Source organism: Bos mutus, chromosome 19, assembly GCF_027580195.1.
Source record: "Bos mutus isolate GX-2022 chromosome 19, NWIPB_WYAK_1.1, whole genome shotgun sequence".
NCBI classification, from domain to species: Eukaryota; Metazoa; Chordata; class Mammalia; order Artiodactyla; family Bovidae; genus Bos; species Bos mutus.
Genome location: NC_091635.1, coordinates 50,042,792 through 50,064,452, shown reverse-complemented (window position 1 = coordinate 50,064,452; position 21,661 = coordinate 50,042,792). Strand labels below are relative to the sequence as shown.

General features: G+C 37.5%; 1 protein-coding gene across 9 annotated transcripts in view; it reads right to left on the bottom strand.

The window, feature by feature from the left end:
• BCAS3 (BCAS3 microtubule associated cell migration factor) overlaps positions 1-21,661 on the bottom strand; it is a 595,190-nt gene that overhangs the window by 348,714 nt on the left and 224,815 nt on the right. For all 9 annotated transcript variants that reach the window (XM_070390544.1, XM_070390541.1, XM_070390545.1 and 6 more), the window contains exon 15: positions 18,825-19,089. In XM_070390544.1, the coding sequence (XP_070246645.1) occupies positions 18,825-19,089 (265 nt within the window). The remainder of the gene's footprint in view (positions 1-18,824; positions 19,090-21,661) is intronic.

Sequence of the window (21,661 nt, the reverse complement as noted above, 5' to 3'; positions counted from 1 at the left end):
GAATCCCCATGGACAGAGGAGCCTGGTGGGCCACAGTTCATGAAGCCGCAAAGTTGGACATGACTGAGTGACTAAGCACAGCATGGCAATCTTCAATAGGGGAGCTTCACTAAAGAGGCGAAGAATCAGATTTGTTGTTGTTGTTGGAAAGGGATAAGCAATGGGTATACTAACAGGAAATGATCACGGTAATGGATACAGAACACAGACTTAAGGACTTTGAGGATAAAAAGACATTAACAAGATGAGATAATGCACCAGGCAAAGGACTCATTCAACATTCATTCTTTCAGTTCACACTTTTGGAGCCTTATTGGTATGAGGCCCTATTCTACGCCTGGCTGAACAAATCCCAGGAATCCTAAAATTCATAACATAATAAGATAGAAAGACTTTAAAGAATTTAAAGGGAGCAAGCATGCCATGAGAGACATCCTCAAAATGTCTCAGGAAAAAAAGGAAGGAGATATTTTGATTATTGTTGTTTTAAATGGAAAATATTCAAATTTTGAGTACAGAGGCAGGAACTTGTATCTTCCCGTCTTTAGTTTCCAACTAGAAAATAATGGATGAGAGATGTGTGAGTAATTAATTCAGGAATTAGTAAAATGAGGGAACTCACATAGACAAGAAATCTCATCATCTCACATGTAATGATTTATACATAAAAATATACCAAATTTTAAAATGAAAGTTCACACAAAAATAGTATAATGATCCTTTCTTCCCCTTTCACTTGCTCAAAGTCTTTATTTAAAGATGATTCTATCACCTCCTTGTGTCATGGATTTTCTTGGGAAATGCAGCTAGAATCTAACAAACCTCCAGATTTATCCTCCACAAAAACTGAGGACTCCTGCAGAGTAGGATCAGCATCTTACTAATGATTGACATCTCAACAGATGTTTGCTGAATGAAGGAAGGAAATATATTTTTTCTCATATCCAGGAAGTACAGGAAAATACAACCCTATGATCTATAGGAAAAAAAATTAATTTTGGAGGGGACCCAAAGTACTTCAGAAGATAGCGAGGGGCTGGAATCTATCGCTTTCACTACTCGCTTTAGCCTCAGGTTGACTCGACCAGGAGCACAGGTTTGGGAACTTTAAGAACAGATCTTCAGCCACTCCCTTACGGTTACATCAGCCAGGATTTTTCATTAAGCCTGAGGCTTCTTACTATAATGAGATTCAGCAGAAGAAACTCATAGTATCCTAAACCTTGGACATGGCTTAAGTGTGTCCCTCCAGCCTATGCTTCAGCTTTCCTTTGGACGGAGAGGGAGAGCAGTGCCCCTTTCTTTATTTCACCTTCTCAGCACACATACAATAGTAACCTTAAAATTCAAAATGTCTGAGGTCAGTGAAGAGTCACTATGTCAATTCTAAATGTCACCTTCACCAACCATTCTCTACTATACTTTACTATATAAGTATAATGAAAACAGTAGAGGTTGTTTAACGGCAGCTTTAGTAGTGGGCGTCACAAAACTTTAAAATACATATAATATTTCACACACCATTCTACTTACAAACCCCAGCTGGGATAAGACCTGTAAGTGACAAATGCCATGAGAGTGGATATTCTCACAGTATTTCTGGCACATCCCAAACAGAGGAAGTCCCAAAAATCTCATGAGAAAATAAGCTCTTCTAAAACTCTCATCCCAGTTTTTTGGGCTTACTCTATATAGATAAACTTCCATAAGCCTTCAGGCTTTCGGGTCTTTAACCAAATCCACCAGAGCTTTGATCCTTTAGAGGTTTACCAGTCCCCAAGATAGACGGCGTTCTCTTGGGGGAGAGGAAAAAATCCCAAGCTCCAATAAAATGGTTTTCTCAAAGCAGGAATTCTACTCGCGAACAGAAAATCATTTAAAAATCAGAGTGTTCAAAACATCCTTTGATGTTTAAAGCAATGATATTCTGTTTTCAGTTGTTTATTTGTTAATGGTTATTATTGTTTTTAACATTACAAAGTCCTAAGCCAGAACAGTTCACATTGGGGTTTAACTACTGACTTTCTGTATTTCCTTGTACAAGTTGGCGTTTTTGAAAAAGGAATTACGAAAACAACCTTGTGGGCTCTCTTCTTCCTCCCGTTCTGCCTTCTGGATGAAGAATACCTGCAAGTACTTTGGGAAAGGACTCTCAGGCTCCTCACGAGTACACAGCACCACTGTCCGTGTGTGAGGTGGACAGGGTGTGATCTCTGTTTACTAAAAAATGCTGCTAACTTCAAAACGCCACCTTATCATGTGTGCGTGGTGCCAAAATATGTTTTCCCACACACTCTACACTGTAAAATCACAGGGGGAAAATGGATGAAGTTGAGGATAAAAGTAAAGACCGAAAATAACAATGGTCTTTGTTGCTGCGCTGGAGCGGCAGCCTGTCAGGTCAGCCTCGCAGAGGTATATTCCCAAACCAGTCATCATTAACGGACTCACTTCCACAGGAAAAAAAAACAGAAAGACAGAGTCTGAAAACTCCGGACAAAAGAAATCCCTGCAGACAAAGTAAAAACAAATTAAAAGACCCATTATAAAACACAGATGCTACAAGGAAAATAAACTTTCCAAGATTTACTGGGCTTTGACAAACTTGAACATTTGTGGAAAAGACATCAGCAACAACTCCCAGGTATGTGGCTGCGAAGCTAGACTCCTTTCTGTTTTATCTTTACCCTCCCTACACAAGCTGCCAGGTTGGTATTCTTAGCTTCTGAACGCAGTGATGTGAGAACATGTGAATGTGGCAAACTGCCAGCCACGAGAAATCTCTAAAGCCGGCAAGAGCTGAAATTATTGACCATCTCAGATTATGTTAAATATTAAAGTTAATACCAGTGTATCTGTGTGTACACATGTATTTCTTCTTAAATGCAAACCAGAAGAGGAAAAATAAGACATACATGCAATTACAGGCTTCCTTCTCATCCTTTAAAAAAATTTCCCTACCCTACCATGCTGTGAACGAAGAGCAGTTAAAATAACATTATGCAATCAGGGGATCAGAGCTGTAGATGAGAAAGTACCTTAAAACAGTATCACATCAGTGAGAAAGAGAAAACTTCTTGTTTCAGGTTTCTAGAGGCACAAGCTACAGATTATTGCTAATGACGGTCCGAGGAAGATTCTAGGAACAGAAGGTATAAGAAACTAAGAACTACAATGGAAACAAGTGGACCAAACGGAGAGGGGGGAGGATAAAGCAGCATTGTCTTTTGTTGTCATTAGGGATGCAGGGATAAATATAAAAATGGCAGAGATTCACGTGGAAAAAAGCAAAAGGACACTAGGCAGAGTGGATGATGCCCTAGGGGAGGGCACAGCTTTAGGAGGTCTGCATTATCCCCTCACTTTTTGACCCTTACCAGGGATACACTCTTATCTCCTTTAGGCACTCCATTTTTCTGAAACTTTACAACAGAAACATATACAAGATGAGACTCTGACAAGAGTTTCAAATTCTGTTCTCATCACCCATTCACAGGACCCACTCTTGTTCTGGGATACAAGCCTTCCAATCAGCGTCCTTGGTCCCCTAATATTTGAAACTCTCATGCTATGCAACTGGAGTAATGAGGCATACTGAGAACCAGTGAGTGTGTGACAGGCTGCCAATCCTGGAAGACAATTCTACAGGAAGAACTCTATTACCATGACTGTCCTTCTTCCAACAGCGTCCTTGCTCTAAGACCTTATGGAGATAAATGGTTCACACTCAACATCACATCTTTCCAAAATAAAAACTGGCAGTAAGTTCATATGGGGCTTATTTTTTGGTGCTTTGGCTTTCCACAGAAGACCGAAATGTCCAGTCTGCTTTTAATATCCCGCTGTGGAATCAACAGGGATAAAAATGCAAAATATACCAATGAGTTTAACCAAGTTAACTCTGTAGTTGAAAAGCTCCTAACTTCTTGACTCTGTCAAAGGGAGTACAATGGTAGCTTGTTTTGAAACAATCACTGGAAATCTAGGCTTTGAAAAGTTAAAAACACTACTGAGCTCTGGCTTGCCATCTAATTTAACATTAAAGCTTTCTCAGCTAAACACTCGATAATTATTTAATCAAAACCAAATAAAGTCCTTTCCGAATATATAAAAAGTATCCTGTGCAAATGGGAATTTCCTGACTGTGGGCTGCTTGGGGTTGACATGAGTGTGTCTATTTCTCTTTTTCTTTCTCTTTTTTTTTCTCCCTTTCCTAGATGAGAATGACAAGCTTCCCAGCTGCAGTTCCAGGACTTTCACCTCCTTTTTGACCTTTTCTCAGGCGTATTCCAGTATAATCTGTAATCTACTCAAGTAGGAAGAGGAAACAGCAGCGCCCTGGTGAGAAACAGCGCCTTCTGACCCACATACCAAACTGGGCGGAAGCAATGCTTGTTCACAGGAGCCAAGGCGAGCAGAACACACACAATTAGGAGAAAATGAATAATGCATCCATATTTTTAAAAAGACTGTTAACAGAACAAGCAAACAGCTTTGGTGACAAAGTGCAAGATAGGAAGTGTTCAAGGCCAATTCTGATTAGGTACTGACTTGCTCTCCCTGTAACCTTTTTGGAGAGTAAATAGGTGGGGAAGCAAAGATACTGTAAAAACGTTTATGCATTTCAAGCAAAAACACTTGTTGCTTTTTCAAGTACACAGCACAAGAGACACAACTACAGGTACTTTGGGGAGGGGCAGCAGGGTAGAAAAACAGGAGAATACCCCACAAAACTGACTTGAAAACAAGAATCCAATTTTTTTTTTGCAAGATGGTGATTGAGGTTTTTAATGATACTGTCATCACTCTTCCCATCACGTACAAAGGAGCTGCATGGAACTTCACACTAGTGCTTGTTAAATGTCAGGAGAATTAAAACTTCATATTCTGGAGAATTAAAACTGCACTAATTATTAAAGTTATCAAGGTATAAATTTATAAATAATCAAATATACAATTTGCTAGGTGGTTTCCTTTTCCATCTGAATACTTTTTCATCAGTTAATTATTACCTTAATGTGTTCACCACTGTTTCATGTAAATGTGTTTTTCTTTCCTTAAATCTAAAACTCAATCAATTTAGAAAATGTGCATGTAAAAACTAAAGTCAAAAGGAGCTGCTGCTAAAACTATACGTAGAACAAGATCAGTCTACACTACTCTTAAAAGATACTAAAGCTGTCTGAGAACAAGGAGCCTTGGAATGCGAAAATAAGCCTAGAAAGGGAGATGAGATCAAGAGTTAGAAACAACATTCATAAAAATACAAATGTGGGGAAATAGAAATATTTCCAGAAATTTTCAGAGATAAAATGTGTATGGGGACAGGCAATTAAACATATTGTGTGAACATGTTTTGTCTACATTTCCTTTCCACTCTATTTCTGGCACGATCTGTTCACAGGGCCAACTCAAATTTACAAAATGAATTTTTAAAATCTTTCCCCATAATTGGGAAGTTCATTACCTTAGTTTATTATTCTTACAGCATTCTAAGATTTGAGATGAAGAACATTTGTAAGAGCTGGTTCTCTTAATATTTTAGAAGTTTCAGCAATTATTAATTCATTTTAAACATTAGGACTGTAGTTTACCACTCTTTCAACAATGAAAAATCAAAACAGTAAACGGACTATACTTAACACTACAGGGAACAAAGCAAACTCTTTGTATAAGAAGAATAAAAGAAAAAGATCTTGGGACTTTTGCTTTCAGATTCATATTATTCCTAAATCTAACAAATTTAAGCAACCTCAAAATTTCCCAGTCTTCTGAAGTGAGCTTAAGCAGTTTTGGGAGTAAGTGCTTAGAAGTGAAGACTCTTAATAAACTTAGTGAAAAAAATCCCCAGAACTAAAAACCCCATAATCTGACATCACTTAAACCAAATTTGGGATTAAATGAGTTCTCCAAAGTATAAATAAATCCTCATTGAAATGCTTTTTAAAAATATACTACGCCCATATCTCTCATACTTAAATATCTTGCAATGAATTCTGTATCATGTCAACAGAGCAAACAGAAGCACTTAACTGAAAAAGGAAAAAGCTTATAGAAACTTACCGGCATCATTCAGTAAATAAATGCTATTATTTAAACTGAACATATAAGATGTGGAAGAATGGGAATTGGCACTGAAATAAAAACAAACACTGTAACAAGATAAAATACTGAATAAATTGCCAGATTTAAGGTGTAATGTTCTTAGACTCGGAGGACTCGAAGTAATTAAAACATTTGCAGAACTGGTCTTTTTCCAGTACGTTAAACACCATATACTGAAGGAAAAACTAAATATTAAAATCCAAGTATTTTCTGCTGAATAACAACTATCATAGTACACTGGAAGCAACTTTCCTAATAATAAAAAAGACATAATTCAAAATAGCAATAGCAAAGATGCTCCCCCAACCTCCTTCTCGCTCCCTTACCCCCACTCCATAGAAGCCTTCCTTCTTTTAACTGATGACCATTAAGGATATTTTCTGGCTCTACTTCAGCATCATGACTCAGGTCATGAGAAGTGTCAAAGATGCATTTCCTTCAGATGGGAAAAAGCAACAGATTTTAACAACCATACAAAGATGGGAGTACTGTGCAAAAGAGCCAAACCAGCATTTTTGACAGAAGGGAAGATAAAACCTTTTATACTCACATATATTTTATTTCCAGCTTAAAAACACTTAAATAGCATTCTATCTAAAATATGCTTCCATGTTCTGCTCAAGAAGAAAACAGGAAACCCATACTCAATTTAGCTGCCTAAATTATCAACAATGTGTGAGAGAGAACTGTTCACCAACCAAAAAAGAAAAAGAAAGTCAAAGTATACCCTACGAACATTAATAAATAGTTCAAGTCTTTGTCTTCTAAATGTATTTCTCCAAAAGCAAAAACCATGAATTCACCTGTTTACATTAAAAACTACTTTTGATAGAAAGTCCTTGAGGGAGAAAATCACAAAGAAGAGTGATGCCTGGCCCTACCTGGGACCTGAGGATGAAGGCTCTGCACACTCCTTGTGACTCTGCTGCCTTAGCAGAGACACTTTTTCTTAATCGGCTGGATTACTGCCAGGAAAGTATATTCAATTAACAGCACTGTCGCTTTACATTTTCTTTCATCCATGATTTTATCAAAGTGTACATGTTTTAATCCACTCCAAATTAGACAGGAGTGAAATATTATTGAACATTTGTTAACTCCTGACTAGGAAAGGTTCTCAGCACTGAAAAGGGAATGCCTGTCTCGTCTGAAGCTGCCAACAGCAGCAATGCCCACACTAACTCCACTCTATCCATTTGGAAACAGCTTCACTCCTGTGCTTCATTCTAGCTTCAATATTCTCACCTGCAAAAACACATCATCCAATGTGAATAACTCTTTCAATGAACCTTAAATCCCCTTCCTTTTCTCATCCTTCTCCAAATTCTCAATGTCATTTTATGCTAAGAACCATTATAGTTTCTATTTCTCAACAGAAACCATTATGGTTTCTATTTCTGTGTAACCCTGACACAGCACTGACCCCACTCGCTATACCTTTCTGCAGTTTGCAAACTTCAAGCCAGTAGTCAGATTTTTACTTCCTGCTCAGATTCTTAAGTTCAAGACTGCTCATGGCTGCTACTCCCAAGTCTCATAATTTCCAGATCTGTTTACTTGGGTCACTCCTGCAAACACTGGTCAGTGAGTATCAGAATTTTCCTACTTAATTATCTTCCTAACTGGAAAACTAAGGCTAAGCTTACCTGCAAATTGATAAGCCAAATCCTCTTATAAGCAGCAAAGAAATGGATCAAAAATTATAACTACCTTTTAAAGAGATAAACAATTTTACATCTATAGAATAAGAAAAGAGTGAGATAATAAAGAAACATTCACAGAAAGGATATTAAAAGCATATTTCAGAAATTTAAAAACCTGTAGAAATAAAAAAAAGAACATACTGTAGAAATTAAAATGCAATAAGCAGGTTAGGAGATAAAGTTGGGGATATTCTTTTAAAGTAAAACAAAAAGACAAAGAGATAGAAAATGGAAAAGGAAGTTAGGGGTTCAGTGTAGGAGATCCATTATCCAACTGACATGATTTTGAGAAAGGGGCAAAAAAAAAAAAAACAGCAAGAAATAAATTATCAAGAATTGAAGCCTCTGAGTGGGAGCAGTGGGTGCAGGAGAGTGCAATTTTGCATTATAAAATTGTGATATCATTGTATGTACTGCTTTGGTATAAAAATTTTATTGAATAGGTAAACAAAAATAAAACTCCACATGTCAGCAGAAAAGCATCGGGCCTAATGATGCCTCAGTAGTTGAGTGTAATCACTGCTCCCATAAAGTACAGAGACAGAGCCTTGAGTAGCAATATATAGAGAAACAAAGAAAGGAACTGTTAGAACACACAGACACCACTCCCTCCAATGATTAACTAAAACATCTGCCTTCATTCAACTCCCTAAATTCATTCATAGGAGCTAGGTACCTGGATGAGATACTAAAACTAGATAATCAATGACAGCAGTTTATTTCAAAAATTCAATTCTGTAATAAGACTTTGAGGAATAAATCATAGAAAACGTAATAAAAAGGAAGCTAAGTTATTACAAAATCTTAGACGGCTTCAGTATCCATAGAACACCAGGTTCATGCCAGGGCGGCCATGACTGCAATCATCGGAAAGTTTAGAAAAGATCGCCCTCTAGAGGCGTGTCTCATTAACCATTTTAAAACAAAACGTGAAACCTGCAGTCTATGGCGTGCCAAAGTTAAAATACAGAGAAAACACAAAATATTTCATAAAGAGTAAAGAGCAAAATAAAAAGTACCAATTTTGCTTCAAGTGATAACTACTTTAGCCAGAATTTATTTTACGGAATAAAATTAAAAAGAGAGAAAAATATGCCATATTACAAATGATATAGACAAAAGATAAAATAGTCAAACAGACTGGTTTTTATTGTATTACATTTAATATAAAGTAAAATTTAGAGATAATAAGAGTTTTTGAAATATATTCCATAGGTGGTTTTATTTTTCTCAAAACTATCTTATCTTAAACTTCCTCTCAATTTTGCTATGAACCTATAACTGCTCTATAAAATAATCCATTAAAAAATCAAGCTCTCTTTATTTAGTAGATGGTTTCTTCAACTAGGGCTTCTGAAATAGAAGCACTTTGTTTTCAGGACAGTATTTATTATAAGGCCTCTCTTTTCAATCTACTTTCCCTAAAGAACTCGTCTGCCCTCTCAGAAATAAGAGGGAGCGACATGAAAATATTTTAAGTATGCATAGTTTTTGTGCATAGAAATGTCAAGACAAAGATTATCAACTAACTTATGAGGAAAAAAAAAACTCACTAGGAAAACTAATAGACTTAAAAAAAGAAATTAGAAACTTCACCAGAACTACAAGAAAGTACACGCAACCAGTTAAAAAAAAAAGTACTAAACTATGATAGCCTAAAAGAAGATTTTTATCCATTTAACATGTATACACTATATGTATACTCTGTGTCATATGAGGCATAAAATTTAAAGCAGAGCTACAGTGCACATGATTGATTTTTCTTGGCAAAAATTAAAACATACAAATGGAAACTTCAATCCACAAGTAAACAGTGATGTGGAAAGCGAAGTCAAGAAACATCACATTATTACTGATTGTCCTCAGGACGTGAAACTATATAAGGCTGAAACGTGTGGTTGCTTTGTATTTACAACTGTGATGTGGTCTGCATCAAGAAAACTACCGATCAACAAAAGTAAGTAAGTACAATAAACCACTGAATGAAGGCCATAAACAGAGTTTCCAACAGAAACAAAGAATGCCTCGTGTAGATGCCAGGAAGAAAAGTGATGCTGCCAGTCACTGAGAAGCACTTTATTAAAATAGGGAGACTTCGGTCCAAGCAATTGGAGGCCCCATCTACAGGACTCAGAGTCTTATCAACTAATTCCGTTTGAAAGCAGCAGAATCTGGAATTCAGATGCCTGAAGCTATGATTCCCTTGAGGACTTGTGACTTAATGGGAAGGAGACACCTCTGAGAACCACAGAAGTGAATCCAAAACCTCTCTGTTGATGCAACGGAAAAAAAAAAACAACAGGAAAAAAACAAATTCTTTGAAAGCCCTATCATATAGTAACCGCCATATTCTTGAACCTAAACTGGAAAACTAATTTGCAAAATGAAGAAATGCAAAGGCCAGAGAATGGATGGATTAATTTATTCAACAATATTTCCTAATGTATGGTATCACATACATAAAGAAAGCTGAGCACCAAAGAATTGATGCTTTCGAACTGTGGTGCTAGAGAAGACTCTTGAGAGTCCCTTGGACAGCAAGAAGATCAAACCAGTCAATACTAAAGGAAATCAACCCTAAATATTCATTGGAAGGACTGATGCTGAAGTTGAAGCTCCAATACTTTGGCCACCTGATGTGAAGAACACTGGAAAAGATCCTGACACTGGGAAAGATTAAGGGCAGGAGGAGAAGGGGGCGACAGAGGATGAGATGGTTGGATGCCATCACTGACTCAATGGACACGAATTTAAGCAAACTCCAGGAGATAGTGAAGGACAGGGAAGCCTGGCATGCTACAGTCCATGGGGTCAAAAAGACTCAGACACATTAAGAAACAATGTCAGAAATCAACTTACCAATTTTGAGTCTAATAATGCTACAAGATCCTATACATAATAAGGTCACAATTATATTTCAGTCACTTATTATTGGATGATTTCTTCATTTACTCTCTTTTCTGCATATAAGGTACTATACAAAAATATGAATAGTGAATAGGTCCTATATACCTCATCAGTAATAAACAAATTTAATAATGAAACTAATCACAGCAGCTAATCTTTTCCTAAGTTATTTCATATGTGCCAGACACCATTCAAAGTGCTTTGATCCTCACAGTAACTCTCTAAGGGAGGTAATTTTATTATCCCCATTTTCCTGATAGAGAATTAAGGCACAGGTAGAGCAAGTACTGTGTTTAAATTAAAGGAGTCAGAAAGTCACCCAGCTTCCGCCACAGAAGTCCGACTGCAGGTCCTCCAACTGACTCCAGAAGGAAGTCACAGTTAATAATGGAGATCATCAAAAATAATAGGTAGAAAGCAGTAAGCAATAAATCCAGATAAAGAACTTACAGAAGAAACAAATACTGGAGTTAGGCACTTTAGGTTAAGAGGGAGAAAGCACACTGTGAGCTGAGCTGAGCTGCCAAGATGCATTCAACATTTACCTGAAGAAATAAGCAGAAAGCAATTCAGGTGCAGAAACAAGGTGCCGACTGAAGCTGAAAAGCAAAAGCAAGTAATTAAATTTGCTTGAAGCATAAATAATAGTGGCAGAAAGGGTTTCTTCATTCAGCAAAAACTTCCTAACTGGTAAAGGGAATGCCTCATCTCCCAGAGGACTACTTGCCTGTCTCCTTGAAGCTCCCAACACCTGCAACCACACTCACTTCCTATTTCTATGAGAAAACAGAAGCAGTCTTCTCTTTGCCCTCTAGTGTGAGTGCACGCGTGCTCAGTCAGGTCCGACTCTCTGTGGACCCCATGGACTGCAGCCCACCAGACTCCCCCATCCACGGAATTTTCCAGGCAAGAACACCGCAGTGGGTTGCCATTTCCTACTCCAGCTTTGCCCTCTAACTTCTCCCCATTTTCCACCAATGCTCATTGAAAAGCCTGTCAATACTGGCCTCCAATTTCTCTCTTCCCATCCTTAATAAAATCCACCCCTATCAGGCCCCCACGGCTTCACCAAAATTGCCCTTATCAAAGCCACATGTCCTCTTTTGACTAAATGCAATGGTATTCTATCTTTTTCTCAGTCCTTATCTTAATTGTCCTATTGGCAGAATTTAACACATTAATCACTCCGTCTCTTTTCTCAGAAGAAAAAAAAACTGTCTTCGTTTGGGCTCTAGGATTTCTCATGCGTGGCTTTCTTTCTATGCCACCTACTACTTAAAAGTTGGAGGGCCCTAGGGCTCAGACCTGGGACATCTCCATCTTTTCATACTCATTCATTTACTAGGTGATCTCCTTCTGCTTTGGCTTTCTTTATCTATGCCTTCTCAACATTTATTCTCAGCCTGTTCCTTCCCACTGAACTCCAGATTCATAAAACCAACTATCTACCTAGCATCACTAGGTCAAGATCCCTCTTAAACTAAACATGTCCAAAACTTCTGATCCTGTCTTTATCCCCAAACCTGCTTCACCCCCGTGATCCTCATTTCCTGTGATAGTAGTCCCACCCTTCCAGGTGCTCAGGCCAAAAGCCTTACTGATCACCCTGACTTCTCTCTTTCCTCGCCTGGATTTCTGCGATACCCTCTTCATTCATCTCAAAAGGGTTCTAATCTTACCAGACGGCAGACGGTGCATTTTCAGTACACATCTCCATTCTGCAGTCTTGCCATGTCACTCAAAACCCTCCACAGCTTCCCCATTTCACTCTGAGTAAAAGTCAAAGGCTGACATGACCTGGTTGCACTTCCTCTCTGACCGCATCTTCTACTCTGCAGCTTGCATGATGTTTCTTGGCCACATGGGTCTCCTTGCCTCTCCAGGGACACTCCAGACACATTCCCAGCTCAGGGGTTTTCCACTGGCTGTTTCTTCTGCCTGGAACACGTTCTGCAGGTATCTGCATGACTTCCTCCCACACTTCCATCACAACGCTATTCAAATGTCATCTTCTCAGTAAGACCTACCGGAAGCATCCTAATTTCAAACTGCAGTCCTCTCCAGTACACTCTATTTCCCTTCCTTTACTTTGTTCCATAGCACATAAAACTACCTATTTATCCATCCATCCACCTACCATCTATCCTATGTATCATACACATCACTCCACTAGAAAGTCAGTTCCATGGAAACAGAGATGTTTTCCTCTTTTATTCACTGCTGTATCCTTAGAGCTCAGGAACATAGTAACATTAATGAAAAGTTCTTGAATAAAATGAAAGAATCTTACAGATGTTAAAATGAAAAGCAACATTACCATGAATGAAAAGTTCTTCATTCTGACAAGTAATGAATTGTTTTTATTAGAAAACCTTGATAGATGTTTGAAAACTTTCATTTGAAGACTTAGAATCTACATTTTACCAAATACTAAGTGAAGCACCAAGGTACAAATATGAATAAGAAAAAGATCCTCTCTTCATAGAGGTTAATCCACTGGGAGACACAGGCATGCCAATGAACAAATAACATTAAAATATAATAAAATTATGTTCACAGAGTCAATACCAAGCCTGATAAAGAAGACACAACATCAAAAGATGTTTAAAAGAGGTTTAAGAGATGAAGTGACAGTGTTAGCTAGATCAGAATGAAGTAGGGTTTTAGTAAACATTCAGGGAATAAAAATTATATCGAGAAGAGTACGTCAAGAAATGAATATACGTGGCCTTTTAGGGAAGGGTACGGAAATGTAGGTGTGGTGGGACGAGAAGCTGGGAGGAAGATAGAACCTTCCATAACATCCCAAAAGCATGGTGCAACACTGAAACACTGAAAGTAGGAAAGTGGAAGAGTGTATTTATGGTTAACAAAGAAAATGCTTCCAACAGGTAAAAGAAAAAAAAGGGCAAGAGGCTCCTGAAACAGATGAGGTAAGAAATGATGATAAGAGGTTCTTAATCATTTCTGTCGTGGACTACTTCAACAGTCCAGAAAAGTCTGTGGTTCCTTTCTCAGAATAATACTTACAAATGCGTGGGATACAATACACAGAATTACAAAAGAAAACTGTATTATTATATTGAAGTAAAGCTAGCAATTAATTTTAAAAATTAAGTTCTGCTATAGTAACACATGTAAATAAATATTAAAAGCAGTAATATTACCTAATAATATATAAAAATTTTCAAGCAATGATGAGCATAAACCATATTTCAAAATATATCAACAATTCAAAACACTTCAAAATATATTTTTTGTATATGATACAAAAGCATCTGTGTTTTTGTTGGTGACAGTGTTACAAGAACTGCTATTACTGGCATGTGTTGTCTATATTCATAGTAAAAGAAAACATTTAACTTTGGGTACGGGATCATAAACCTAAAGTTGAGATATTTTCCTATCCACGTTCATGGATCTTAAGAATGCCTTACAAAGACTAAGGTCCAGGCGACAAGATTAGAAATGAAAGAGATATTTAGAGAGAGTTATGTTTCAAATAAATAAACATCCTCTGTTCAGTAAAAAATGGCAAATAGATAAAATAATCCTAACTTAAACTGGATTGCCTCCAGAAAGTAAAAAGGAAATATCCCTATATCAACTGTTATTTAACAGTTTCCTTTACTTTGCTAAAAAGAGCACAGACAAACAACGGTAATACCGCCAAAGCATGATTCATTTTCAAGATGAATCCCTCCCCGTTCAAAAGTTTACATTGTTTTTGACTAGCATCAGATTGTTTATCCACACAAACTGTAAATACATCATTTTTAGAACTAACCAACAACAATGCCCACTTTGTTTTGACATGTACCATACAAAAAGAACATAAAGAAAAATGACCAGCACTCGAATGTCTGCACTTTAAAAATGAGAAAAAATGACAGAGTAAGCAGGTGAAATTCCAACTTCATAAAACTTCAGCACACATTATGAGGAGGAAAATGTCCCCAGAATTCCTTGTTTTCAAAGGGGAGTTTAAGAACAGCTGTGTCGCCCAATAACCCATAATCTCCTCTCTGAGATGTCTTCTGTTAACTTTATGCAAAAATATTAAGAAAGTTGTGAAAGCAATAATGTTGAGAGAAAATAATCTATTTTGACAGAGAATTTAAGTATTACTCTTCAAAGGTCTAATCTTTTACAGATGACAAATCCTTAACTGGTTGGCACTTCGCACTCTTCAGCAAAAATACACAGAAAGGTACTTGCTCAGCACTCAAGTATGTGCTTTTTCCCCTTAGACAAGAGCAGAGATGATCTCAATTTTCGGTGCATCTTATGCCTAAAGTCTAACACAGAACCTGGTATATGTACCTTATTAGAGAAGGAAGAGTGGGAAGAAAAGAGGAGCTCAGAAGAACGCTCTCTGAAAAGGCACACACGGAAAGACTATACACTCTCCCTATTTTTCTACTAATACATCTGGTTCTCTGGTCAACCTAGCCACCCAGTGTGCACACTGAACCTCTCTCCATGAAGTTTACAGTAAAAGTGAAGTTAAGAAAAATATGCAACACAAAAAGCAAAGCCCTTGAAGAACCTATGTTGTTCAATGTTCAGTCGCTAAGTTGTGTCTGACTATGTGACTCCATGGACTGTAGCATACCCGGCTTCCCTGTCCTTCACTATCTCCTGGAGTTTGCTCAGACTCATGTCCACTGAGTCGATGATGCCATCCAACCATCTCATCCTTTGTTGCCCTCTTCTCCTGCCTTCCATCTGTCCCAGCATCAGGGTCTTTTCCAGTGAGTCGGCTCTTCACATCAGGTGGCCAAAGTGCTGAAGCTTCAGCTTCACCATCAGTCCTTCCAATGAATATTCAGGGTTGATTTCCTTTAGGATTGACTGGTTTGATTTCCTTGCTGTCCAATGGACTCTCAGAAGTCTTCTCCAGTACCACAGTTTGAAAGCATTAGTTTTTTGGCTCTCAGTCTATACCACCTCCTAATTACAGAACAAAGTTGTATTGTTGTTGTTTAGTAGCTAAAGTTATGTCCAGCTCTTTTGTGACTCCATGGACTGTAGCCCACCAGACTCCTCTATCCATGGGATTTCCCAGGCAAGAATACTGGAGTGGGTTGCTATTTCCTTCTCCAGGGGATCTTCCTGACTCAAGGATCAAACCCACATCTCCTGTATTGGCAGACTTTACTACTAAGCCAACAGGGAACCCAATGTGACAAAAGTTACACAAAAAATGTAAGGAATCATTTCTGAAGTAAAATGTCCTGCAAATAGCTGAAAAAATGAATAAATATCTCAAAGCTTTCTAAACCTTTTAAACATGCTAAATACTTTTTTTAATGACTGTTTTTTAAAACATGCTAAATACTTTTTTTAATGACTGTTTTCACCCAAGACTTACTGTAAAAGATTTTCATGGACCACTGCTGCTGCTAAGTCGCGTCAGTCGTGACCGACTCTGTGTGACCCCACAGACGGCAGCCCACCAGGCTCCCCTGTCCCTGGGATTCTCCAGGCAAGAACACTGGAGTGGGCTGCCATTTCCTTCTCCAATGCATGAAAGTGAAGTCGCTCAGTCATGTCCGACTCTTAGCAACCGCATGGACTGTAGCCCACCAGGCTTCTCTGTCCATGGGATTTCCCAGGCAAGAGTACTGGAGTGGGGTGCCAGTGCCTTCTCCCTCATGCACCACTAGTTAAATATAAATGAATCACAACTGTTCTTATAAAAAATAATAGAACCAAAGCACAGAACATCATCTAGGTAGAAAGCAAAGATCCCAAACTTGGGACTTCCCTGGTGGTCCAACAGTTAGGACTTCACTTCCTAATGCAGGGGTTGTGGGTTCCATCCTTGGTCAGGGAGAGAAGATCTCCACATGCCTGCCTTGTGGCCATAAAACCAAAGCAACATAAAACAGAAGCAACGTTGTAACAAATTCAATAAAGACTTTAAAAATGGTCCGCATCAAAAAAATCTTCAAAACAACAAAGGGCCCAAACTTTTCTGAGTTGCAGAATTTCTCCCCAGGATTCTAGTTACCAATGTATTTTTTCAGTCTATCTTAAAATTTCCTCCAAGGAAAAAATATATCTAAATTTATCTATTACATGTATCTTTAATTGACTAAGTATTACAAAAGCACATGTATTCAAGCAGGAGCTAAAACAAATAAGGATAAGGATATATCCAGAACCATAAAGATACACTCAAACAAGTACTTGTACACACATGTTCATAGTACCACTATCCACAAAAGCTAGAAGGTGGAAACAACCCAAATATCCATCAATGGATGAATGGATAAAATACTGTGGAACATTCACATAACAGAATACTATTCAACCATAAAAAGGAATCAAGTGCTGATACATACTACAAAGTGGCTGTACCTCAAAGAAGCCAGACAAAACGTGACATATTTTATGACTGCAGTTATATGAAATATCCATATCAGGTACATTCATAGAGACAGAAGCAGATTGGTGGCTGCTAGGGACTTGGGCACAGAAGAGCGGGGAGGAATTTCTTAAAGAATATGCAGTTTTTGTTTGGAGTGAAGAAAATATATTTGGAACTAGATAGAAGTTGTTGTTGTACAATTGCTAAGTCATGTCCAACTCATTGCAACCCTATGGACTACAACACACCAGGCTCCCTATGGACTACAACACACCAGGCTGCCCTGTCCTTCACTATCTCCCAGAGTTTCCTCAAACTTGTGTCCATTGAGTCAGTGATGCCATCCAACCATCTCATCCTCTGTCACTCCCTTCTCCTCCTATCTTCAATCTTTCCCAACATCAGGGTCTTTTCCAATGAGTTGGCTCTTCCCATCAGGGGGCCAAAGTATTGGAGCTTCAGCCTCAGTATCAGTCCTTCCAATGAGTATTCAGGGTTGATTTCTTTTAGGATTGACTGGTTTGATCTCCTTGCAGTCCAAGGGACTCTCAAAAGTCTTCTCTAGCACCACAATTCGAAAGCATCAATTCTTCAGCACTCAGTCTTCTTTATGGTCCAACTCTCACATCTGTGCATGACTACTGGAAAAACCATAGCTTTGACTATAAAGACCTTTGTCAGCAAAGTGATGTCTCTGCTAGATTTCCAAGGAGGAAGCATCTTTTAATTTCATGGCTTCAGTCACCATCCTCAGTGATTTTGGAGTCCAAGAAAATAACTACAACCACTCTGGTAGTATCTACCAAAGTCAAGATTTGCATATGTTGTAACCTAGTATTTCCACAAAAATGAGCACACATTTGCACTATGAAACAAGTACCAACATTTTCATATCTTCATTATACATAAGAACTCCACAAGAAACCACCAAACTATAAATCAACAGTTGGAGAAAGAATAAACAAATAAGTAGAAATATATTTATACAAATGGAATATGTAAGAGAAATGGAAATAAATGAATTAAACCTACATAGAAATATATGAATTAATCTCACAAACAATAGTGAGCTATAGTTCACTTTTTTTAAAAGGAAGTGATTACTCTAAAGCCAGAATCATGGTTTGCTTTTATGGAAAGGGGGCACAAACATGGAGTTCTGATGTTTTATTGATTGATTAGGATTGTGGTTATACAAGTATTTTCTCTAAAATAAAGTAACGACTTATATGTGTCTTTGGGATTTGGGGAGCTTTTTGTGCAACACATTAATAGAAATCCCACAGAGGTGTATTTTAAGATAAAATGCAAATGCTGCTCTAAAATATGTATGACTCAAGACTATCGCCCTCCCACAATAGATATTTCTTAATGAACTACAGTACTGACTTTGGTTAAAGCCAGAGTTTTCTGGAAAAGATCTACAGATAAAAAATTCAATCTCTAAATTTATGAAAACGGTCTTGAACACCATATTCCATATACATGGCATCAAGTAATCCTTATACAGTTAAAAAGTTAGGGAGTTAAAATATCATGGTAATGATCATCATCACCATTATTTAAATTTACTAAATGATTTAATATGTTAAGAATGTCCTCAAATGAACCCAAGATCATCTTCGTATGAACAGATTAGAACAATGGGTTTATTTTATCCCAGATCTCAAAAATTAAAGGTAAAAGGGAGAAGGACTGTTGGGAACAGTGAAGAGAGAGAAAACTGAGTTTACCATGCAGAGGGGATCCAGAGGGGCTGCTGGATAGACCTGGAACAGGGCTACAGCGACCTCCTTGCTTAGACGTCAGTTCCTGTTCAATCTCTTCCAGCCCAGCACTCTTCTGGAAACGGCTCATACGATTCACGACTCGTGGTGACATATGCGTTCGAACACAAGGCTGGCCACCATAAGGGTTGATTGGGAAAACATGGGAAGTGCCCCGGAGTGTACTGACCACAACCCAGCGACAGTCATGGCTGAAGCATATGTCTTGCACCTAAAATGAAACACGGGAAAACACAGAAATGACCGAAACTATTCAGATTTGATGAAGAATATCACACACATATTTCCAAATATAAACAGAAACGGTTGCCTGGTTACCAAATTTATCTCAGATCAGGTTATATTTTCAAAATGCTTATTTTAAAGATTAGACTCATTCTGAATAGTGATCAAAACTTTACATCAGGGATTTGATAAGATTTAGATATTCTAAAGGGAATTCTGTCTCTTGTTGTATAGAGTGCCAAATCAGAAAATAAGACCTAGGCGGTTTCACTCTATAAACCTATATTTAAAAAAAAAAAATATATATATATATACACATGGATAATATTCATTTCTTTAAAGGCATCTGCCTTCCAAAAAGTATAGAAGAGAAAAATTAAAACATACATTATACAATGTATACAAGGTGAAGTTATTAATCTAATCATTTGTTCAACAAATATGCTAAGTAACATGCTAATACTAGGAACAAGAGGCAGATAAAATCATCCTTGAGCTCACAGCCTACAAGGAAGGAAAGACATTAGAAATTAACAAAAATATAACATGTAAAAGTGAAATAACTATTACATATGAGGCACGGTGGTAACAAAAGAGAAGCAATATACAAACTCTGCTTGTGACAGGCAAAAAGGAGATGTTCGAGAGGGTAGATACAGATCAGGAGTGGCATCAAAAAACATGATCTGAATAGTTCTGGGTTCTGGAAATGAGTTTTGAAGTAGGATATATTTATAAAGAAAGGAAAGAAGGGCATTCTAATTCAGACATATTAAGATATTCTACTTTGGATATAAATGCATAGACATAAGATGGAAGGGGCTTCCCAGGTGGCTCAGATGGTAAACCTAAGTTCAATCCCTTGTTCAGGAAGATCCCTTGGAGAAAGGAATGGCAACCCACTCCAGTATTCTTGTCTGGAGAATTCCATGGACAGAGGAGTCTGGCAGACCATGGGGTCGCCAAGAGTCAGATACAACTGAGAGACTAACACTTTCACTTTCAAGATGGAAATGAATGGCAAGTAATTCTGTTTGCCAGAAACAACATGAAAGTCAGAGCAAGTGGTGTCTGGATTTTATTTAGGAAAGAGTGGAGTAAAGATTTCAATTCTGAGCAACTCCCTAGCAGTTCAGTGGTTAAGACTCGGCACTTTCCCTGCCGTGGGTCCGAGTTCCATCCCTGGCGGAGAACTAAGATCCCGCAAGCAGCACAGCACAGCCAAAGAAAAACAGAGCATTCAGGTCTTGAAGGATGACTGTGGGAGTGAAATGCAGGGGAGTGGATTTGTAGTGGAGATAAGGATAGCTGAAAGAAAGTTAGGTAGGAGTTCCTTCAATAAACATAGCAGCTAAAGGACCCTGAAGAGAAGTAGGAAGAGAAAATGTCTCAAAACACTCTAATGATGACCCAAATGCCCATCAATAGATGAACTGGAGAAAAAAGATGTGATACATACATATACACAGTGGAATATTTCGGCCATGATAACAATTTAAAAACATAAAAACTTATGTACTGCAGTGGTTGGCAAACACTGCAGGCCGTATACTCTCTCTCAGCTATTTGAACTACTCAACTCTGCCCTTCCAGGGTCAAAGTTACCATAGAAAATATATATAGATCAATGCATGCAGTTATGTTCATTAAAAAAATGAACTTTTTTACAGAAACAACTGGTTGGCCACAGACCTGATCTAGGTAAAGTTAGTCACTAAATTGTATGACATTTATCAGACACTAATATGGAATTTCCAGTATTTTCAAATTAACAAACTGAATTTATTACTTTTATCTTGAAACCAGTCTAATGGTGACAATTTAAACAAAAATCTCTATTTACGTTTATACTTTAAAAAGATAGCCAAGTAAAATTCAATACTGTTTTAACCACAGTCTCTTGAAAAACAGGCAAGTCACAGGTACATAAGAAAGATTTCTACACTGACTAAATGATAAACTAATTTTCCAGCACATAAAACAACTGTAAAACAGTATTTTAAAAAATAAACCAGACAACAAAAGTATGATAATTTAAAGATGCTGATGAGTAGGATTTAACATGAAAAATGCATGTGTGTCTCTATATATATGAATATGAAAAATATTAGCTAACATTATAACAACATGAACAAGTAAAACTCTCCAAGCAATCCAAGAAGCTAATTTTCAATATATTAAATCTTTGATAAGCCTAAATTCAGCTCAAAATCTTGACTAACATTCCAGAAGTATCCTACAAATAAAAGCTATAAGTATTCATCAAAGTACAAGAGCCTAGAACCTTTGAAATAAAAAGAAATTTTAGTTTTATACATCAAACAAATATTTCATTGCAAGACGACTGATAGGCAAAAATGATCAATACAGATAAACCCTAAAAAGAACCACATACCCACCCATTTCAATTACTGTGACACATCCAAATGCCACGTTAATGTTATAATTAAAGAATCTCCTGATTCTTTATGCTGAGAAATTTAACTCCCAGCGAGTCTAGAATTACAAATAGAAAGTCGTTCCTCAAGTGTCTCATCTGTCTTCTTCGCCTACAGTAA